This window comes from Urocampus carinirostris, chromosome 10 (assembly GCF_059441175.1).
Source record: "Urocampus carinirostris isolate Australia breed hairy pipefish chromosome 10, RoL_Ucar_1.0, whole genome shotgun sequence".
Lineage (NCBI taxonomy): Eukaryota > Metazoa > Chordata > Actinopteri > Syngnathiformes > Syngnathidae > Urocampus > Urocampus carinirostris.
The window spans coordinates 25,798,078-25,818,929 of record NC_142358.1 but is presented as its reverse complement, the minus strand read 5'-3'; the positions used below and the strand labels follow the sequence as shown (position 1 = coordinate 25,818,929).

The following is a 20,852-nucleotide window of genomic DNA, read 5'->3' as shown; positions in this document are numbered from 1 at the left end:
CAAACTCTGCACATTCTCCTTTGATAGCTACATCAAGCCAATAGTCAAACATTGCTTTGTCAATGGTTGGAACGGCTTGTGTTATTTGTGCTGTCTAAGGACTATCCTTCTTTGAAAGGGCAGCAGTTATGAGACGTACCTCGACATGATGGAAAACTGGTTAATGGGTAAATTGCGTGAGAGAGTCTGGTGACTTCATTTTCTAACAGGATCGGTCCCTACCTCCCGGGAGCCGGAGGGTTGAACAGTTTCTGACCACAACACTGCCAGACAGATGATATGAACAGTCCGGGCAGAATAATCACAATGTCATGTCATAGCCAGCCATATCTCCAGATTTCACACTTTATTTTTGTGGGGATTTGTGAAAGGATTGGTCTAATGTGTCCCCTATTCCAAGATTAACAGGAACTGTTGCAACCATTGACAATACAATGCTGAAGTTCATCATTAATTTGATGTGTGTTGTTTGGCCAATGGTGCTTACATTGAACATCTTTAAACATCCCATGGAAAAATTGAAATAACAATATTTCTGAATTTATCTTTAATAGGTTCCGAGATATTCTATGTCAAACGACTTTTGGAACACCCTGTTTAAAAAAAACACACACACACAGAACTCAAAGGGGAAGGGCAGCTAATTGAAGTCCGAGCCCGGATTCTTTGGCGCATTTCTTTACATGTCCTTGAATTCCTAGAAGCTAAAATGAGTTTGATTCCCCCCTGCATTACAGTGACATCAAGTCATCAAATACACACACTGTGTCTCTTTAAGATTCGAGATCTCACCATGAGATCAATGTGCATTCACGATTCTTATAGATCTCATCTGAGCTTTTTTTCCTTGTAATTTCTACAAAATTATCCTTTGAGAATCATATTCCTGGCATCCGCTTGATAGCTTTCTTATATTATTTTTTGTCACCTCCCCAACATTTCTGTGGGTATTTTGAGACAACGCCAGACAGTTCAGATGCAGATGAATAATGCATTTCAAATTGAGCATTAAATCTTTAATGCTGTGTGCCTGAGCGAGCAACGAGCTCACCAAAACGGAGTGCATGCCGGTGTAGAGACGACTCAAGGACACCATCGTCGACAGCGTCACCGCCATCACCAAGCCTGTCTCGAACTGGAACTGGCACCAGGACAAAAAGGAAAAACACACGAGACGGTTTACTGATTACAAGATGATGGCATTTTCAGGTGGCAAGCTGTGTTTTTCACACCTAGGCCTTTAGTGTTGCTAGGTCTGGATAATCCAACCCTCGATAACTATTATATGGCTATACAACATTTACTGCAGCTGCAGTTGGGACACATCTAAAGCATCAATAATAACTTCATATGATTGCAGTATTTCGAAATGCAGACGCTGCCCTACTTCGGGACGATCGTTCGTGAGTTAAATTCGTTCGTAGGTTGCTTCAGTGCTATATTTTGTATGAAATGTATGTTTAAGCTTTATATAAGTATGTTTATATAAGTATGCTTGGATAAGTGACTTGTATTGTTTTGTACTAAAAAATAAACATTTCATAAATATCCTCTATTAAGATAAATGTAGTTTAGTTTAACTTACTTTTGGGGGGATACGCCTCAAGAGGTCCTCCTCCATGGTAAAAGTGGCCCCCAAAAAAAAGTGATCCAATCATTTTCTCAACCACATCAAGCTTTCTTATTCCAGTTTATTTTCAAACGAAATGGCTCGCCTCTTCTTTATATTTTACACCAACCATATTGAACGGATACACAAAATATTAAATAATAAAAATGTCAAAGTTCTTAGCGCGCTGGAGATTGTATAGACATAGTATAGACAGTATAGAATGTTTACACACGAACTAGGAAAAGAAAGCTGATTTTTTTTCTTCCGAGTGGATACTGGGTGACCTCTCACAAAGCCACACGCAGATAGCAGCGGAAAGAAGCACTACAGTACTGTCCTTTACTCAGAAAAAGGTGCACACAATATTTCAATATTCCGAATTTTTTTTCGTATCTACTGTTTTTTGTACCCCAAATGGTCGTAAGTAGGGTAGCGTCTGTGTAGGCACATTCTACTCACCCAAAGATAATCCTATTGGTGCACAATATCCATCCTTTTTTTCAATGAGATTTCAATTACACTGTTGTAGCGAATTATTCGTGCATTTCAGTTCCATCAAGATGCTATTTTCTATCACCATCAAAGCTCGTGGCAAAAGTCGAGCTTATTCGATTGGGGGCTTAAAATGTCCATTTGACAGAAGCAGTGGACAGTGCTTCACCTTCAGTTACCTCTCCTTAGCCAATCAAACTTTGTGAAACGGCTGATGTTTCGTTACGCCTTCTAAAAGGCGCTGACTCGCCAACGCAGAATCTGATTGGCTAAACCCACAGCTTTAATATTTATTTCATGCCTTAGGGCCTGTAGAGCTGATAGTAAAGGCCTCGGGGTAGATTTCTAACCTTGGCGATAGGTATTGCCTTAAATGTGATTGGTTAACCCCTTACCGTTCCTGTAAAATTTGCCTAAAATCCTAATCCAAGATGTACCCAAAGTAAATCGAATCGTTAGGAGAATATGGACGGTTTGGCTTTCTTTTGAAAGGTAGTACTATGACGTTTTGTCCCAAACTGAAAGTGCTACTAACATTGAGTAATCTAAGTTGGAACGCACAGAAATAGAATGGTTTTATTTTCGCCTGAATTGTCTTTCTGTTTTTTCCTGCAGTCAACTGCCTGCAGATGAGTGTAGCATGAGCATCTTAGCTGGAAGATAGGTGAGACAATAGCTTGAAGCCTTGCCTAGTACCTTGTAAAATTTGATCACAATCTAGAAAAGTTTTCTATTTTTAGGTCTAGGCGTTTGCAAAAGTGTCCATTTGGACATGACCAATTCACAGCCCTAAAAACTTTGCATTTGTGTATTTTACTTTGGCTATTGTTTCGACATTGTGAAGGAGTTGTGCATGTCTGACTTCTCTTACCAGAAAACAATTACTGACGGTGCACACTTGCGCGTAATAATTGCTTGTAAAAATGGATCCCGGGTTGCATTTGCGCATGTTTATTTTCGGCTCTGATTTCAATACGGTGGTTAAAATTGCAGGAAATCACGTAATTTAATTGGCTAACCAATGTGTCAATCCACATTTGAATCGGTTTCTATTGGCTAAATATTTTTGAAGACAAATTGGTTACGACTTTTTTTTCAATACAGGCCCTCATAGGTTAACACAGGCTAAGGACTGTAAAAAAAATGCTCGCAATTGGCCAATAGTGGTGTCAATCAAAAGGTCAAAAGCTAAAGGGTTATATTGGAAATCTCTGACGAGTATGTCTATTTTTAAAGGGGAGTTATGGAGCCAAAGAGAAGGATTACAACGAAAATCATCCAACTGTGCAGGAATGCTTTAAGGCGGATTTTTTCATCTGTCGGCATTATCGTTAGAAGTGGAGTAAGCATTTTACATGGTTTACACGGTTGGATTCACTGGACTTTTATGAATATAACTAGACTATGTTTGCGGGGAATCTTTTCACAATTAGAAAATAACTAGTTTTACCACCTTTATAATTGTTCAGGTATCTTGTTTCAGACTGATCGTGATGTTTCTGTGACGGTCATCGGATGTTAAATCCTAAGAGTGTAAGCTTTTCGATAATACAAGACTTTTTTCATCAACAGTCTGGTCCAACGGCAGACTGTCGCAATTTTAAGGGGTGGTTAAAGAAGAAAGCACACATCTGGAAGCAGTGTACCCAGGGGAAAGCAATGAAAGGAAGCTAACAGATTTTTTTAACTAAGACGTATTAATAGACAAAATTGAAATCACATGATTCAGATATTTAAGAGGCCAGCAGAGAAGGCCTTGCAGGCCCTGATGATACACCACTGGTAAAACATATTGAATCCTTGTGCTATCATAAAATCTTTCTAGCAATTACATTTTGTTTTCTTTCATCCACTAAAAGTGTTCAGTGGAATCAGAGCTATTTAAACACAAATTGTTTTTATTTTTTTTCTTTGTAATTTTTTTGCCTTCTTTTGACAGTAAAAGCAGTACTATGATATGCCCAAAATCAAATATGTTGGATACATATGTATAAAACATAATTTAATTGAAAAATTCCCTATTACACAATTTTCCTTTAAAAGGTCAAAGAGTTATGACGACAGATTTTTTTAATCCATGCCCATTTTTGGTAATGGTTGTAAATGATATCCGAAACAAACATTGTTCTACAAAAATTTTAAATAATTTTACAAAGGCAAATCTGATCGGCTGAACAAACAGCGTTATCGACACTGCCTGAGGGCCTGCAGAACTGATTCTGAAGGCCCCGCGGGCAGATTTATGACCCTGACAACAAGTAATGGCTGAAATGTGATTGGTTGAATGCTTAAATATGAATGCACACATATGGCAGCAGCACAACCAGGGGAAAGAAAAATGAATGAAAGGAAGCTGACAGAAAGTTTAAAATTATCTAACAAATATGTATGGACCAGCTGATTTCAGAGGTTCTGGGTTCTAATCCAACTACTGGTAAGGTTCTAAGATCCAAAGATCAACTTCTGCTGGAAATTCCTAGGTCAAAATATGAACGCTGAAGTGACCGAGCCTTTTCTCTTTCCACCCCCAGGCTATGGACTCAGCTCCCCATCAAGATGCGTCTCATTTTTGACCTGGGCCTCTTTAAATCCCGAATAAAAAAACCCTCATTCATGATGGCTTTTAATACACAGTAGTATGACGACACGTATATATTGTTTTATTCGATCCTGTTATTTTTTATTGTCCTTTATTTGTTTATATATACTGGACTGTCTCAGAAAATTAGAATATTGTGATAAAGTTCTTTATTTTCTGTAATGCAATTAAAAAAACAAAAATGTCATACATTCTGGATTCATTACACATCAACTGAACTATTTCAAGCCTTTTATTATTTTAATATTGCTGAATTTGGCTTACAGCTTAAGAAAACTCAAAAATCCTATCTCAAAATATTAGAATATCATGAAAAAGTATACAAGTAGGCTATTCAACTAATCACCTGAATCATCTAATTAACTCGAAACACCTTGCGAGGGTTTCCTGAGCCTTAAAAACACTCAGCTTGGTTCAGTAAACTAAATCACTGCTGATCTGACTGCTGTCCAGTGGACCATCATTGATACCCTCCATCAGGAGGGTAAGACACAAAAAGAAATTTCTCAAAGAGCAGGCTGTTCACAGAGTGCAGTTTCAAAGCATATCCACAAAAAGTCTGTCGGAAGGGAAAAATGTGGCCGGAAACGCTGCACAACCAAGAGAGATGACCGCAGCCTTAACAAAATTGTGAAGAAGAGCCGCTTCCAGAATTTGAGGGAGCTTCAAAGACAGTGGGCTGAAGCTGGAGTCCAGGTATCAAAAGCCACAGTTCACAGACGTGTCCGGGAAATGGGCTACAATAGCCATATTCCCATGGTAAAGCCACTTCTGAACTCAAGACAACGGAAGAAGCGTCTGACTTGGGCTATGGAGAAGAAGCACTGGACAGTTGCAGAGTGGGCCAAAGTCCTCTTTTCAGACGAAAGCAAGTTTTGCATTTCATTTGGAAGTCAAGGCGCCAGAGTCTGGAGAAAGGCTGGAGAAGAGCAAAATCCAAGTTGCTTGAAATCCAGTGTGAAGTTCCCACAGTCAGGAATGGTTTGGGGAGCCATGTCAGCTGCTGGTGTTGGTCCACTGTGTTTCATCAAGTCCAGAGTAAATGCAACTGTGTACCAAGAGATTTTAGAGCACTACATGCTTCCATCTGCTGAAAAGCTCTATGGAGATGAGGATTTCATTTTCCAGCATGATCTGGCACCTGCCCACAGTGCCAAAACCACCAGTAACTGGTGCACTGACCATGGCATCACTGTCTTTGATTGGCCTGCTAATTCCCCTGACCTGAACCCCATCGAGAATTTGTGGGGTATAGTTAAGAAGAAGATGAAAGACACCAGACCTACAAATGCAAATGAGCTGAAGGCCGCTATCGAAGCATCCTGGGCATCAATAACACCTCAGCAATGCCACAGGCTGATTGCCTCCATGCCACGCCGGATTGATGCAGTAATCCGTGCAAAAGGATTCCCAACCAAGTACTGAGTGCATCAATGGACATTTTCAAATGTTTGATTTAGTTTTGCTGTTATAAAATTATTTTTTTACTTGGTCTGAGGAAGTATTCTAATATTTTGAGATAGGATTTTTGAGTTTTTTTCAGCTGTAAGCCAAAATCAGCAATATTCAAATAATAAAAGGCTTGAAATAGTTCAGTTGATGTGTAATGAATCCAGAATGTATGACATTTTTGTTTTTTTAACTGCATTACAGAAAATAAAGAACTTTATCACAATATTCTAATTTTCTGAGACAGTCCAGTATATATATATTTTTTTTTTTTACATATTGCTTATTACTTTATTATATACTGTAAACCACTTGTACACTGTAAGGACATTTGTGTACGTAAGTGTTGTATAAATAAAGTACATTTTCACTTACCAGCCTCCCTGTGTAGAGTTTGCATGTTCTCCCTGTGCCTGCATGGGTTTTCCCAAGCACTATGGTTTCCTTCCACATTCAAAAGACATGTATGCCAGGTCAATTGGCAGGTTTAAATTCTCTGTAGGTATGAGTGAGGGTGTCAATGGTTGTATTTCACCGTGTGCCCTGCTACTGGCAAGCTACCAGTTTAGGGTGTCCCCTGCCAGGATGGGCTTCAGCACCCCTGCGACCCTAGTGAGGATAAGCGGAACAGTAAGTGGATGGATATTAATGTACAAAGTATAATTAACATCACACTCAGTAGCCTAGATGGTAGGGCGCCCGCTTTGAGACTGGGAGGTCGGTGGTTCGCGCCCCGGCCGAGTCATTCCTAAGACTTAAAAAGTGGTCAGCGGCGCCCTCTGGTGGCTGCGGCTGCATCGGCTCGCTACAACGGGTCAGGTGCAATCGACATTTCGTTCTGTGTACATTGTTACACAGAATGACAATACAAGGAAATTATTATTATTATTATTATTATTAAGAATCTGATATTTTTTAGTCCAGCAGAGAAGGCCTTGCAGGCCCTGACAGCCTACCACTGGCATTTTCTCGCCCTCCCTTTGTTAGTTTATGATCAAACCTAATACCAGTCCTTCCATCATCACTCTTTTACCTGCTGCTGCAGGTTTTGTTGCCCCTCCATTTGAATAACAGTCACAAGAGAAGAAACCTCAAGCATTCATGCCCCCTTTGCTTCTTTTTTTCTTGTCTACAAGCAGCTGGAAGCCTATTCACTGGTAGTTCGTGAAGAGAGGTTTTTTTTCTTCTTCAATAGCCACAAAGGATGCCAGAAACAGGAGGGGGTTGCCCTGTGATTGACTGCTGATCTTTGACCTACTCCGGAAAGTCGCCCTCAGGCCTCGGAGTCATTCAGGACTTTTTGCAACAGTCCACTACTCATCTAGAGCAGTGCACTGTCTTTGTTTTCAGGGGAATTCTGCTGGTATTTAAAAATAAATGAACTGCCTTCCTTAATATGGATTTTTAAACCTTGACAAAAGCTTTCAAGACTCAAGAGTACATGATGTAAGTAAATGACTTGGTGCCAAACTTCATTACAGTTTTAAAACACTGATCTTAATTAAGGAAGTCCATGCTTGAACCCCTGAGCATTTTATTGTCACGTTTGAGTGATAATGAGTCAAAGGAGCGGTGAAGAGGAGGAGGCGGGAGGCGGGGATGAGGACTGACAGTCATTGACTCCCCCGAGTCTATCAGGAGACCAAACTGCAGCTTGACGGGTGCAGTTGATGGAGACTGATGACAAGTGCCGGGCCCTGCCCCTTTCTAGGCTTCTGTCCAACCCCAAGTATGGACTGTGTGATAGAAGGTGGTGTTGCTCTGCAAATAGTGTTTTTTTCCCCACTGTTCAATTCAATAAACCTCCAGTAAAAATAATTAAAGTAATAATAATAAGACGTTAGTAAAGTATCAGCTTATCATTGACCCTTATTGAGGCCTACTTCAGATAGTCTAAACACCAACCCTTACTCCCCAAAAAGGTTAAAAAAAGATTATTCAATCGTTCTATTTATCTATCAGCATGACAAACAAATACAAAAACAAAGCAAATAAAAAAAGGGAAAAAGTAGCAAAAAACACACAAAAATGTTTGGACCATGGCCAACCCAAATGCCCAAACACCCAAACAAGTTAAGCCCCTTGGCACCAAAATTGGTCATGCTTTCGTCTCTCCAGATGAAACGGGACACAAGAAAGCGCCCATGTCACTCGGGTCAGGGTGACACAACACACTCTTCTGTTCAACAGTAGGGCCCGACAGCTTTCACTGGTTTACCCCTGCCGCATCATACAGGTTCCCTGTCCATCCCTTAGAACACGTCCAAACATCCCACTATCCTTTCACAAGACCTCTCCACTCATTCCTATCACCAACAAGAACTCGAGCTTCCACTATATTTAGACCTCTTTCCTGCAGTGCACTATAACACCATCCATCCACGTCAATCTCAGCCTTCCTCTTGGTCTCCTTCCATTTACTTCTGCTCTGTAGATCCTCTTCAACATTCGCTCCTCATCCATCCTCTCCATGAGTCCAAACCAACATATGCTTGCTCAGTTCCACTACTACTCCACCTTCCGTCTCACAATTTCATTTCTCAATCTATCCAATCTTGTCACTCCTAAAATAATTCTCAAACACTTCATCTCAAAAACATTTAATTTCCTTCTCAAATCTGCGTTCAATTCGATTATTATTCATTATAATTATTAGCATTATTCGAACACGTCTAAGAAATATACTTGCACAAGCAAAATAAGGTGCTTAACAGAGGTGCAGAGATGACACAGGTCAGAAGATGGCAGACATGGGACCAAGTCACACATGTGCAAGTCTCAAGTAAGTCTCAAGTCTTCACCTTCAAGTCCCAAGTAAGTCCCAAGTATTTTTTTCTTGGGCAAGTCAAGTCACAAGTCAAGTCCCGAGTCTTAGATTGCCAAGTCCAAGTCAAGTCACAAGTCATAAAAACAGCGACTCGAGTCGACTCGAGTCCAAGTCACTAAGTCTCAAGTCCCCATGTCTGGAAGATGGCGTTAGCGAGTAAGAAAGTTTCAAATTCTGCACAGCACCTTTAAAGTCATTGGAGCCCACCCAACCTTTTCTGCATCACAGACCGGTTTATTGACTGACAATATCCGTACAGTTTTGTGTAGCAGATATACCGATACTGTTATATTTTCTCCATTGTCATGGTAATTATAACAATAATTACCTTAAATCCACTGTGTTAAGTGCAACATATTCATGGAATCCAAGTGACGCAGCACCAACAGAACCTGATATGAGCAAACACCCTTTCTGCCGCAACATGATGCAACACACTCTGGTTGTTATGGTAATGTTCAAATGTACCCTGAAATAAGACAACACAAGAACAAAGTGTGAAACGATACTCGAGACTCAGGAGGACTGACTCAGTGGGAGCCCTCAGCTTGCTTTGCTGTAAAAAATGGTCCCATCTTGGGGTGATTGGCATTGACATTGTGTTAAATCGTATAGACGAAACAGAAAGTATCCAGCCACTTATCTAACTAAAACATCATCACGACTCAGATAAAAAATTGTAACAAATTATGTTTATTATCTCTTTCTGCAAGGCCTAATACCAAATGCAGACGCTGCCCTACTTACGGACGATCATTCGTAAGTTGAATTTGTTCGTAAGTTGTTTCAGTGTTATATTTTGTATATATTTGGTTTATATTAGTATGTTTAAGGCTTGTATAAGTAATTGCTGTTTTGAAACTGAAGAATAAACGTTTTATAAAATAATAAACAGTACTGAAAAACAAAGCTACACATTAGGCGTTGGCCTTTTGTGGTCTGTGAAGCCATTTGAGACTGCTTCTGATTACGGGCTATTAAAAATAATCATGACTTGACTATAAAGATAAATAAAGTTGAGTTTAACTTACTTTTGGAAGATGCGCTTCAAGAGGTCCTCCTCTGTGGCAAAAGGTGAACGGAAAAAAAAGCGGTCCAACCATTTTCTCAACCGCATCAAGCTGTCTTATTCCATTTTCATTCTAAAAGAATTGGCTCGCCTCTTCTTTACACTTTACGCCAACCATATTGAATGGATGTATAAGATATTAAACTATAAAAATGTCAACCTTCTTAGCGTGCTAGAGATACAGTGCAGTGTATTACACACAAACTAGGATGTAGAAGACGGATTTCTCCTTCGAGGTGAATGCTGGGTGACCGCCTACAGCGCCACGCGCTGGAAAGAAGCACTACAGTACTGTCCTTTACTCGGAAAAAGGTGCACACAATACAACATCTAACTTACAGCAAAGTCTGGATATTTTTCGACATCCCCCCAAAAAATGTTCGTGTCTACCGTTTTGCATAAGTCAAATGGTCGTGAGTAGGGGAGCGTCTGTAACTCACGGAGATTGGGGATCACTGTTCAAAGGGACGGTGTGTATCATTTGACCCATTGATGTTGTTTCATTGTGTAGTGCAATCAACTAGTGCTAAAAAGTACAGGGAAGAATACTAACAACAGAGACTCAAAGTGACCAAACCGCACCATTGTTCTTTTCAGTTTTGTCCCAAGCCTTTCTCAAGGTTTTGCCGTCCTCGTAGCAACAAGATGAAGGACCAAAATGTCAGCTCCATGTAGGTGAGGCTCAGTTATGTAAATTAAATTCACAATTTTTGATCTACAAGTATTTTTTTAAATGCACATTTATATGATAGCTCATGTGTTTTTACTTACTATTTAAATACATCCATCCATTATCTGCACTGCTTATCCTCAGTAGGGTTGTGGGGGTGCTGGAGCACATCCCAGCTGTCTTCGGGCAGTGTGCAGGGGACACCATGAACTGGTTGCCAGCCAGTTGCAGGGCACAAAGAGACAGACAACTCACTCGTTCATCTACACCTGGGGACAATTTGGACCGGCCGATTAACCTGACATGCATGTTTTTCGGAAAGTGGGAGGAAACTGGAGTGCCCGGAGGAAACCCATGCAAGCAAGGGGAGAAGATGCAAACTCCACGCAGGAAGGTTTGATCTCACTACCCCAGAACTGTGCCACACTCACGCTAACCACTGCACCACCGTGCTGCCCCTACTATTTTAATATTCATTGTATTTTTTTTGTTTTTTTAAGATATTTACAAATTCATACCCCAAGGTAAAAGTTAAGAATAAAACCTCACGAGCACAACAATGAATGTATGTTTTGGAAAACAGAATTTTACTTCCGCCACATGTTCAAATCAACATCAGCGTCGCAAGATGAGACTGAATATGTAGGGCTTGATAAGACTAATGGCCTCCCACCCAACGATAAATTTGAACACCACTGAAAACAATGTAGAGACTATAACAACTATATATATATATATATATATATATATATATATGGATATATTATAGCGACAGAAACTAAGTTAATTCGATTATGTGGCTAATCATTAGGTGCATTGATTACTACTAAATGATTAACTTGATTAAAATAGTAATGTGATGGTTAAATAAATGAAAAATATATAACTGGAAAACTCACACAATTATGACTATATGTAGTGACAAAATGTAATATTCTAACAAAATTGGAATTGATTCAATACTTTATGCCATTCATGTCACTCGCAGTCCAGAAAATCTCTTGTCGATCATAATTGAATGGCTTAAAATAGAATGCATGAACAATAAGGCATGATGTTAACACGCCTACTCAGCATTTAGTTGGCTAGCTACAGGAGAGGAGTTCACGTTTCTAAGCAACACTCACCTGTTTAAAGCAAATTTTAAAAAGGGATCTATTTTTATATAGTGCAAATGCATTTTTTTTATCTAGATCATGAATAGTAAGTACCCCAATTCACAATACAGAGCTGCCAAAGATTGCGAATCATATTTCAGAATGGATGAAGAGAAAATTCTGATTTTGAAATCATTTTCAAAGTAGCATTAAAAGCCAGCAGTCTCTCTGGAAACCACTCTGGCGGCACCAGACCATCGCACGCAAGACGAAGCTCCGCATTTACAACCTCGCCGTACTCTCTATCCTGCTTTATGGCTCAGAAACATGGCCCCTGAACGACACCCTGGCCACAAGAATCGACGGATTTGATAGTAGGGCTCTCAGAACCATCGAGAACATCAGGTGGCCCCAGCTTGTCTCCAATGAAGAGCTCAGAGCCCGCACGTGCCAGCCTCAAGCATCTTCCTTGGTCGCACAACGCCGCACCCGCTGGTTTGGCCATGTCCTTCGTCTACCACCAGACCATCTGACAGTTTGACCAAAAGGCCGCAGGCTGGAGACGACCACGAGGGAAACCCCGCACTCGATGGCTCGACGTCGTTGCGGGCAACCTCCAACAACACGGAGTTGCTGTAGAGGATGCAGAACAGCTGGCACAAGACCGCCAATTTTGGAAAAACCTGGTTCATCTGGTCGGCTCAACGCACAGGGACAGGACCCCCCGACCTTCGCTGGAGCAATAATCAAAATCAATAATCATTAAAAGTGCCATTTTTAAGTACTAAGTGGCTCCAACAGAAGTTATTTTTAACCCAATGTGCCACGGACACTATTGTGCTGTGAGACTGTCTAATGTGCTAAAAAAATTGCCCAATTTTATCTACACAAAAAATGTGCTATTGTTCAGTATCTTTGCTTTTTTTTAGTGATCAGTTGAGTTAATGTAACATTCATCCATGGTGGCATCAGCCATCTTCTACGGAGTGGTCTGTCGGGGGAGTAGCATTTTGATGGCTGAGAGGAAAAGACTAAACAGTTTGATCAGGAAGGCCAGCTCCGTCCTGGGATGTACCCACGACTCAGTGGAGGTGGTAGGGGAGAGGAGGATGATGGCTAAGCTGTCATCCTTGACTAGGAACATCTCCCATCCCATGCAGGACACCGTATCTACTCTGGAGAGCTCCTTCAGTGACTGCCTCACCCTAGGTGTGTGTGTGTGTATTTGCATATTACTGGCAACTTAACTTTAACTATTTTGTTTTTTTCCTGAAAGTTTCAAGCAGATGGAACTAATGCTCTATAAATAACCAGGGAACAATAAACATTGTCAACACAAAAATGAGCACTGTTTGATTTTTTTTTTTTTGATTTTCAGTTTTTATACAAAATGCAAATGTAATAGTTTGCAATAAACTGTAAACTACGTAAGATTTAGAGTATTTGGTAGCACCGGTCAAAAATTTACAGTAGGCACTCTACCTACTAAATAATTTGTTCCCAGATCAAGCCCGTACCTAAAATTTCTCATTTCTCAAGCATTTCTCAATTAGTATTTTAATTTTCTATATCTAGGCTAAAATTCTCCTAAACTTAAGAAGTATTTGTACATTGTACTTGATGTTGACGCGGTAATTTCTGTATGGTCCCGCTCAAACAGAGACGCTGATGCGCATTAGCTATTTTCAACAGGGATTATAATGATCTGCCCTGCGATTGGCTGGCAACCAGTTCAGGGTGTCCCTTGCCCACTGCCCGGAGATGGCTGGGATGGGCTCCAGCCCCCCCGCGACCCTAATAAGGATAAGCGGTACAGCTAATGAGATGAGATGAGAATATAATGATCTAAGCTGCCTCACTTTGTTGGAATGACTTTTCAGGAGACAATATCATCGTATCTTCCATCCATCCATTATCTTCACCGCTTTTCCTCAAAGGGGTGCTGGAACCCATCTCAGCTATCATCGGGCAGTGGGCGGGGGACACCCTGAACTGGTTGCCAGCCAGTCGCCGGGCACACAGGGACAGACAACTCATTCACACCTCGGAACAATTTGGACCGGACAATGAACCTGACATGCATGTATTTGGAATGTGAGAGGAAACCGGAGTGGTCAGAGGAAACCCACATAACCACGGGTAGAACATGCAAACTCTAGCCTGTTTAACTAGCTGGATTTGATCCCATGACCACAGAACTGTGCCGCGGACGCGCTAACCACTCATCCGCCGTGCTGCCCTCATCGTATCTTGAAATCTCATATCTAAAATTTTTCGTCACCAGAGTGACTCGTATGCGGAAGTGCCACTGTTTATTTTTACTCTTAGGGATGCTTGTTTCCCAATTTTTGTTATTGATTGTTTGAGTGATTTTCACCTGGATTCTGGACGGTGCGCTCAGTAACAAAGTGAAAGAGATGGCAGTGGCAGCCATGGCATGGGTGGATGGAAGCCCGTATTCAGCGTCAACGCGCGTTTCCAGCTTCACCACCGGAGGCGAGCTGGGACGGGGCAACATCAGCACATCCTTCATCACCTGGCCCACGTACATAACCAACTGCAAAGGAAGAGAATAACATAAGCCAGTGGTCCTTAACCCTGTTGGAGCTGCCGAACCCACCAGTTTCATGTGCGCATTTGCTGAACCCCCAGATTTAGGACATATAGTTTTTCTACAAGTGCACAAATCAAGAACACAAAACCAACAAATATAATTCAGATTCAGATATACTTTATTGTCATTCTTTCACACATGTATACAGAACAAAATGTCGATACATCTGACCCGCACAGTTTCCTTGAATGTACAGATATAAATATGTAGTATTGAGTTGGAGTATTGAAAATACTAAATAATATACTAAATAATTATAGCTATGAGTGCTATACAGTAGTGCAAAGAGTGCAAGAGGAGCAGCTGAACAGATGTGGAAAATGGGCAGTCAGGTAAACAAGTCACTATACAATAACAATAACAATGGAGTACGGTAGTGTAGAAGAGAACAGATGTGCAAATGAGTGGCTAATGCATGAACTCACAAATCATGGAATTGCAAATCAGTGTGACCTCTTAGAGACCAGTTCAGATTGGCATGGCTTCACTTTGAAAAGTGCTACTCACATGTAAATTTCTCTGCAAAGTCTGTTCCTTTTCTTTGTTTTTATGTCCAGCATCCTCGAAAAGGTGTGTTCGCAAAAATAATAAATGGGATGAAAATAAAAAAATAAAAAATTCTTGACACCAAAGTGTTTGGACTGGAGCAGGCGTTAGGAACGTATGGCTTGTGAGCCAGATATGGCTCTTTTTACCTCTGGCTTATTTTCTTTGACTTTCCAAGTGTAGTGCATGCAGTCCAAAATATATAGGGCAAAGTGTCAACTCCAGTTTACACTTCACGGTGTTACACACACAGACTCTGTTTTGGCTAAGAATTGTTTTAAATGAAAAGCTTATTAAACAATCCATTCTCACTGTTGGGACACTTTATGGTGAAAACCCACGAAACAAACACCCGAAAACACCAGCCAAGCACCCAAAGCAATTGGATCAGGTGAGTGGCAGGGGCGCACTTCCTTAACTAAGTCCATATCCTTCTTGTTTAAAGCATTTTGAGACATTTTTACAAAATAACTCTGCTTGCACCTTGTTCTGAACCATTACTTACGACAAAAATGACAATCCAAATGAGCTTCACCGATTTTGATAACTGCGGGGATGTGGGACACCGGCTGACATTATTATGATTTTATGAACTCATTATAACATTATTGAAATAAAATTATTGCCCATTGTCTAAGAGCGGACTCAGTGGTTTTGTTGAATTTTGTCCTTAAATATATAGTGTGGCTCCCAAAAATCTAAATATTTGGATGTCATAGCTCTTTGAATCAAAACAGTTCCCGACCCACGGAGAGCGTTGTTTTTATGAAGCGTTGCTGTTGAACTTGATGTTGCTGAATTTAAATGATTTTGTCAAAGGTATTCATCATTGACTTCTACTGCCTCAACATCAAACATAAAAAGCTATGTCACCCACTCTGGAGATGAGTCTTGTGCAGGGAAGTATCAGTCAAAAGCATGTCACTGCGTATAGACATGATGAGTCAGTGTGTTTTGACCTCGGCGGCACAGGCTCCACTGAACTTCTAAGACTGACTCACCGAACCCCTGGGATTCTATCGAACCCATGTTCAGAACCACTGACGCAAGCTGTAAAATTCAAGATGACTTCAACTACCGATCTCAATCAGGCCGCATTATAAAACCAACCACATCTCCATGAATAAGTCATTACAGTGTCGGTATAATAAGAGACGGTATGAACCACAGTGCTGCAGTTAAGATGCAATCGAGAGAGCAAGTTTGTCATCAGGGTTGGGTAGGGTTACTTTAACTGGATTACTTTCAATTACTTTTGGATTACTCCAATACCAAATATGCTAATAAAAGACAAAAGAAATGAAATATGAATAAAATTACTAAATTTTATGCAGGCTTGGGGATCAACGGGATACATGGAACGGCAAAAATGATGTTGGCAAGCTGTTTGGATTTATTTTCATTTTGTTTCTGTCGCATTTTATGTTAGTTTTGCCGCAGATCAAAGAGATCAAAGCCAGGAGAGAAAGCTTACCACGTGTTGTGAGTCATAATTGTATTCATATTTAGTTTATTTTGTCTTTTATTAGCATATTTGGTATCGGAGTAATCCAAAAGTAATTGAAAGCAATCCAGTTAAAGTAACCTACCCAACCCTGTTTGTCATCAACGCTCACTTCCAACGTGGGCTCCAAGTTTTCCCCAAAAATGTTGCTGTTGTTTGTGAACATATGATGGTGTAAAAAAACATCTTCATTCTTCTCCCATCCCCAGGTGACCCTTTGAAGAGCAGCCTACCTTATTTTGCTTTATTAAAAGTGCTGCCTTTCATATTTAATGAATGGGAGACGGTGTGGGTTGAAGTTAAAAGTTTTTAGAAGCTAAGCTAAAAATGAAATTGCCTGTTGATGTGTTTCCCAACCCGTTTCCTTAATCCCCCCTGTGCAATACTTTTGAACCACGATCCTCCTTAATCGGTATGTAAGGTTTCTTAACATTAGGTATTAAATATATGAAAACCGGTATAAAAATAAATGGATTTTGTCCTCTTGTTTGATATTTAATTCTTATCTAGCTGAGAGTTCCGTCAGTCCTTTTACAAGTCTGTTTGACTTGAACAAGGCTATCAAGTATTTTCTGCCCGATGGACATTCTCCATTGGTTGCTTGTTTAAAAACTGACTAAGGGATTTTAAAATAAAATTGCTTTTACAGTCCCTGGTTGTCTCGTGGCTAGGCTTCGGTACTTTCACTGCAGGGACCTGGGCTCATTTTCCCAATCAGGGAATCAACTTCTGCTTTACCGGGAATTCTTAAAGAAGCTTCAATGGTTTTCTGATTCTGTACTCTACAAGGTAACTATTCTCTGGATGCATTTATGCATTGTACTTTCTGTATTTGTTCTAAGGTATTGATTGTTACAACCAGAGTAGTTGGATTTGAATTCATATCCGACTGAGACTTCTGTGATTCCTTTCACAATTCTCTTTGACCTAAACAAGGGTCTACCTGATGCACCTTCTCCATTAGTTGCCTGTTTGAAGACGGACTTAGAGATTGTAAAAAATTGTTGGTCTGATGGCTTGGATTTGGCACTCTCACTGCTGCGGCCCGGGTTATATTCCCAGAATGTGAATCAACTTGAGAAGTACTAGGGATACATTAAAAGGATCTCCGCTTCTGTACGAGGTAGGTATCCCCTGGATGCATTCTCAAGTTGTACTTGGTCCTCATGTTCTGAGGTATTGACTGTTTCTACACGTTGGGTTGCCATTTAACTCTTATCTGACTGAGAGTTATGTGAGTTATACAACAAGTCTCTGACCTAAACAAGGCTCCCAAGTATTTTCTGCCAGGTGCACAATGTATTGGCTGCTTGTTCAAAAACTAATATAGGGAGAGTCAAAAAAAGACTTGATTTATAAGTTAAGACAGTAAAACATGTTTTTCGTTGTGTATATGTTAGTTTTCTTCTCTGCCAATCCAATAATGAATAAAATCAAGCTTCATTTATTCGTAAATCTGACCTTGTCTCACGAGACATATACCTCACCAGCCGTCACTCCTCTAAATAATGTTATTCCATCCCATATTTGCATTGACACCTACTGGCAGGAACACAACTGGTACCATGAAACGGACAATAAACAGTAGGCAGGCAATGTTGATCCCCTTAAGCATGCCCGACCTCACCTATTTACCACGGTTGCATTCACACAACAACAACACGCTGTGGGAACACGTCGTCTCCATTCAGAGTATGCAGCCAAAGTGTGCATGATATCATATGATTTGATATGATAGCCGCTGTGTAATGCCAATGTGCCATCATCTTTCTGCTGCCTCTGGAGGTGTCACATTAAAAGGCTGAGCAAGAGACCGTCGGCTTATGGACAAAATAAGACATTAGGACACGTGTCCCTGTGTGCTATTTCTGATTCAGGCTCTTCTGAGTTTGGACTTTGATCTGTCAACACAACAAAGGGCGTGTGAGTTCTGTAGGATAAAACACTAGCATGTATATTGTTTCTGTAGTTGCTGCTTCCGCCTGCAATTATCACAGCACAACGTATGTGCAACTAAGATTTCATAGTAAAGTTGACCTTGTGTTTATACAAATTCGCTTTTACTTTATTCCATTAACTTCTTTTATAAACACTGTACACCGGGATTGCAAAATACATTTAATTAGCATTTTATGTTAATGACAATAAAGACAATTTTGAGTTTTGATTACTTAATGAGAAATTGAACATATTGAAATAATTTAAGTAGGAATAAACCATGTTTTAATCTGTTTTAATAAATAGGAATAGAATAGCAAATCCATATTTTTATTAGCATGTTTTGCTTTTTTTAATTTCAAGTTTTTAAGATACTCTTATAAATAATTTCAAGGAATCCAATGTCAAAAACCGGAACAGGAGGAGAACCCAAATGCGTGACGTTTCTCACACAAGCTTTTATTTTGCGGGAAATGGGGCAGTCAGGCACGTTAACACAAAATGCCAGTGATTCGGCGACCGCTGGTCAAAAGAAGAAAGACAGAAGTCTGGTGTGGAACAACAGAAAGCAAGAGACCAACAAGATCGATACCAGTTACACGAGCCGATACCGGACAGATGTCAATACCGGATAGAACGGGATTGAAAGGATTGATAACAGATATAGGAAACTGATATAGGAGACTGGAGACAACAGACAGGACAAAAATGACTGGCACGATACCAGACACTGAAGACCGGAGACCGAAATCAAAACAGGACAAAACAGACGGGATCAATACCGGACAGTATACACAAACGGGATACCAGACAGAGTCAAAACCCACGTCTTGCGAGTGCAAAGATTCATTGACGGACTGACAAAGGGTGAGTGAAAGCACTGCGCTCAAAAAGAGTTATGGCCAATTGGGCGCCATGGCAACTGTGACAACCATTGGGCTTGATTATGTGTTTGTATTCATTTTAATAACTTTTTATAGTTTCACAATGGCACTGCTTGTTTGCATTTGGGTCTGTTACCTTATGACATTGACATGCAGTCACGGAGGTAAGGTAAGGCTGTGCCTCAGCTGTCAGCATGGATATATAAAATTAAAAATAGAGTAAAAATTTTCCAAGTTCTTTCTCATTTAATTTCACAATTTCTAGATTTTCTTTTTCAACATTGTAGACTTTTTACATGATATTAATAATATTATTATTACAATTAGTATGTAACATATTACGGTCTGTCTGCAGATGCAAAATGATGCACACAATTCTCTTGCCTCATGGCAGAGGGCAATAGTGAAACCAAGTATTCTGATTTGCCGCACACTCCCACCCTAGAATAATAAAATTATTGATAGTATTAGAAACCTAACAGCAAGTCAAGACCTTAAGTATTTTATTTTTTTCTTGTTGCATGGACTTTTTTAATAATGGAGGATTACCTATCTATTGATGATTTTATTCAAACAATGAAGAATTAATTTATACTTTAAGGTAAGACCATGTTTGTTTCTAAGCTACAGTTTATATTGCTTTCTTGCTCTGCCAATCAAATGATGAATAAAACATAGGTTCATTCATCAGACACCAACCAAACCACATGTCAATGTCGTGCTTCTCCCTGTTTGAGCCACCTGTGATTATTATAGTGTAACGGACATATTTTACCTAAATACAGTGAAAATGCTGTAGAAATCCACATTAGTATCAGTTGTTCCTTTATAGAGGATAGTAATATGACTAAGTAATGGCATAGTTTCTATTGAAACGGTTTATGCTTCTGAATGTGGTGGATTTTTGTATTTAGTTTTTGGTAAAGTATGCTACGACACCAATGCCCAAAATAAATAAACAAACATTTTCCACGTTGCATGTATTTTTAGTTTATTTCCAGATAAAATGAGAAAAATTGCGTATGTAATAGGAAAATGAATCCACTGTTGCAGATGGCAAACTATTTGAGTACTATAATATTTTTCTCATCTAAGGAGAAAATAATTTTGAAAATGAATAAAACATATTACTCATCTATTAGTCACAATTAAGTTGCTCATTTACAGGGATGTTGTTCTTACTTTATTGGAAAACAACAAGTTGAAATATTTTGAAATCATATTTTTCATTCTTATTTCTCTTTTTTAATTTTTATTTTCACTTGTACAATTTTTTTTAATTTATTTTTTAAATACTTTTTTTCATCCAATGAGGAAAAACATTTTTTAATATCCATGGATTGTGTCTAAAATGCGTAGCTCCAAACAAGCACCATTCTGTCCGATATATACTAGTTGTCATGATTGCCAAAATTAAGACACCTGTGGCAATCATTTGGCGCGCAGGAGCGCGGTCTCTGATTGGCTGGCACCCTCCTCTTAAGCTGTCAGCGGCAAGAGGAGGGTGTCAGACTGTACTTGTGTCTCCCTGTGTGTTTTGCCAGATTCCAG

The 20,852-nt window shown here is 39.8% G+C and overlaps 1 protein-coding gene across 1 annotated transcript in view; it reads right to left on the bottom strand.

The window, feature by feature from the left end:
- The window catches only part of sgpp2 (sphingosine-1-phosphate phosphatase 2), a 28,604-nt gene that overhangs the window by 3,400 nt on the left and 4,352 nt on the right, over window positions 1-20,852 (bottom strand). The window contains exons 2-3 of the mRNA XM_088344947.1: window positions 14,193-14,372; window positions 1,052-1,141 (exon numbers count right to left, since the gene is read on the bottom strand). Of these exons, the coding sequence (XP_088201073.1) occupies window positions 1,052-1,141; window positions 14,193-14,372 (270 nt within the window). The remainder of the gene's footprint in view (window positions 1-1,051; window positions 1,142-14,192; window positions 14,373-20,852) is intronic.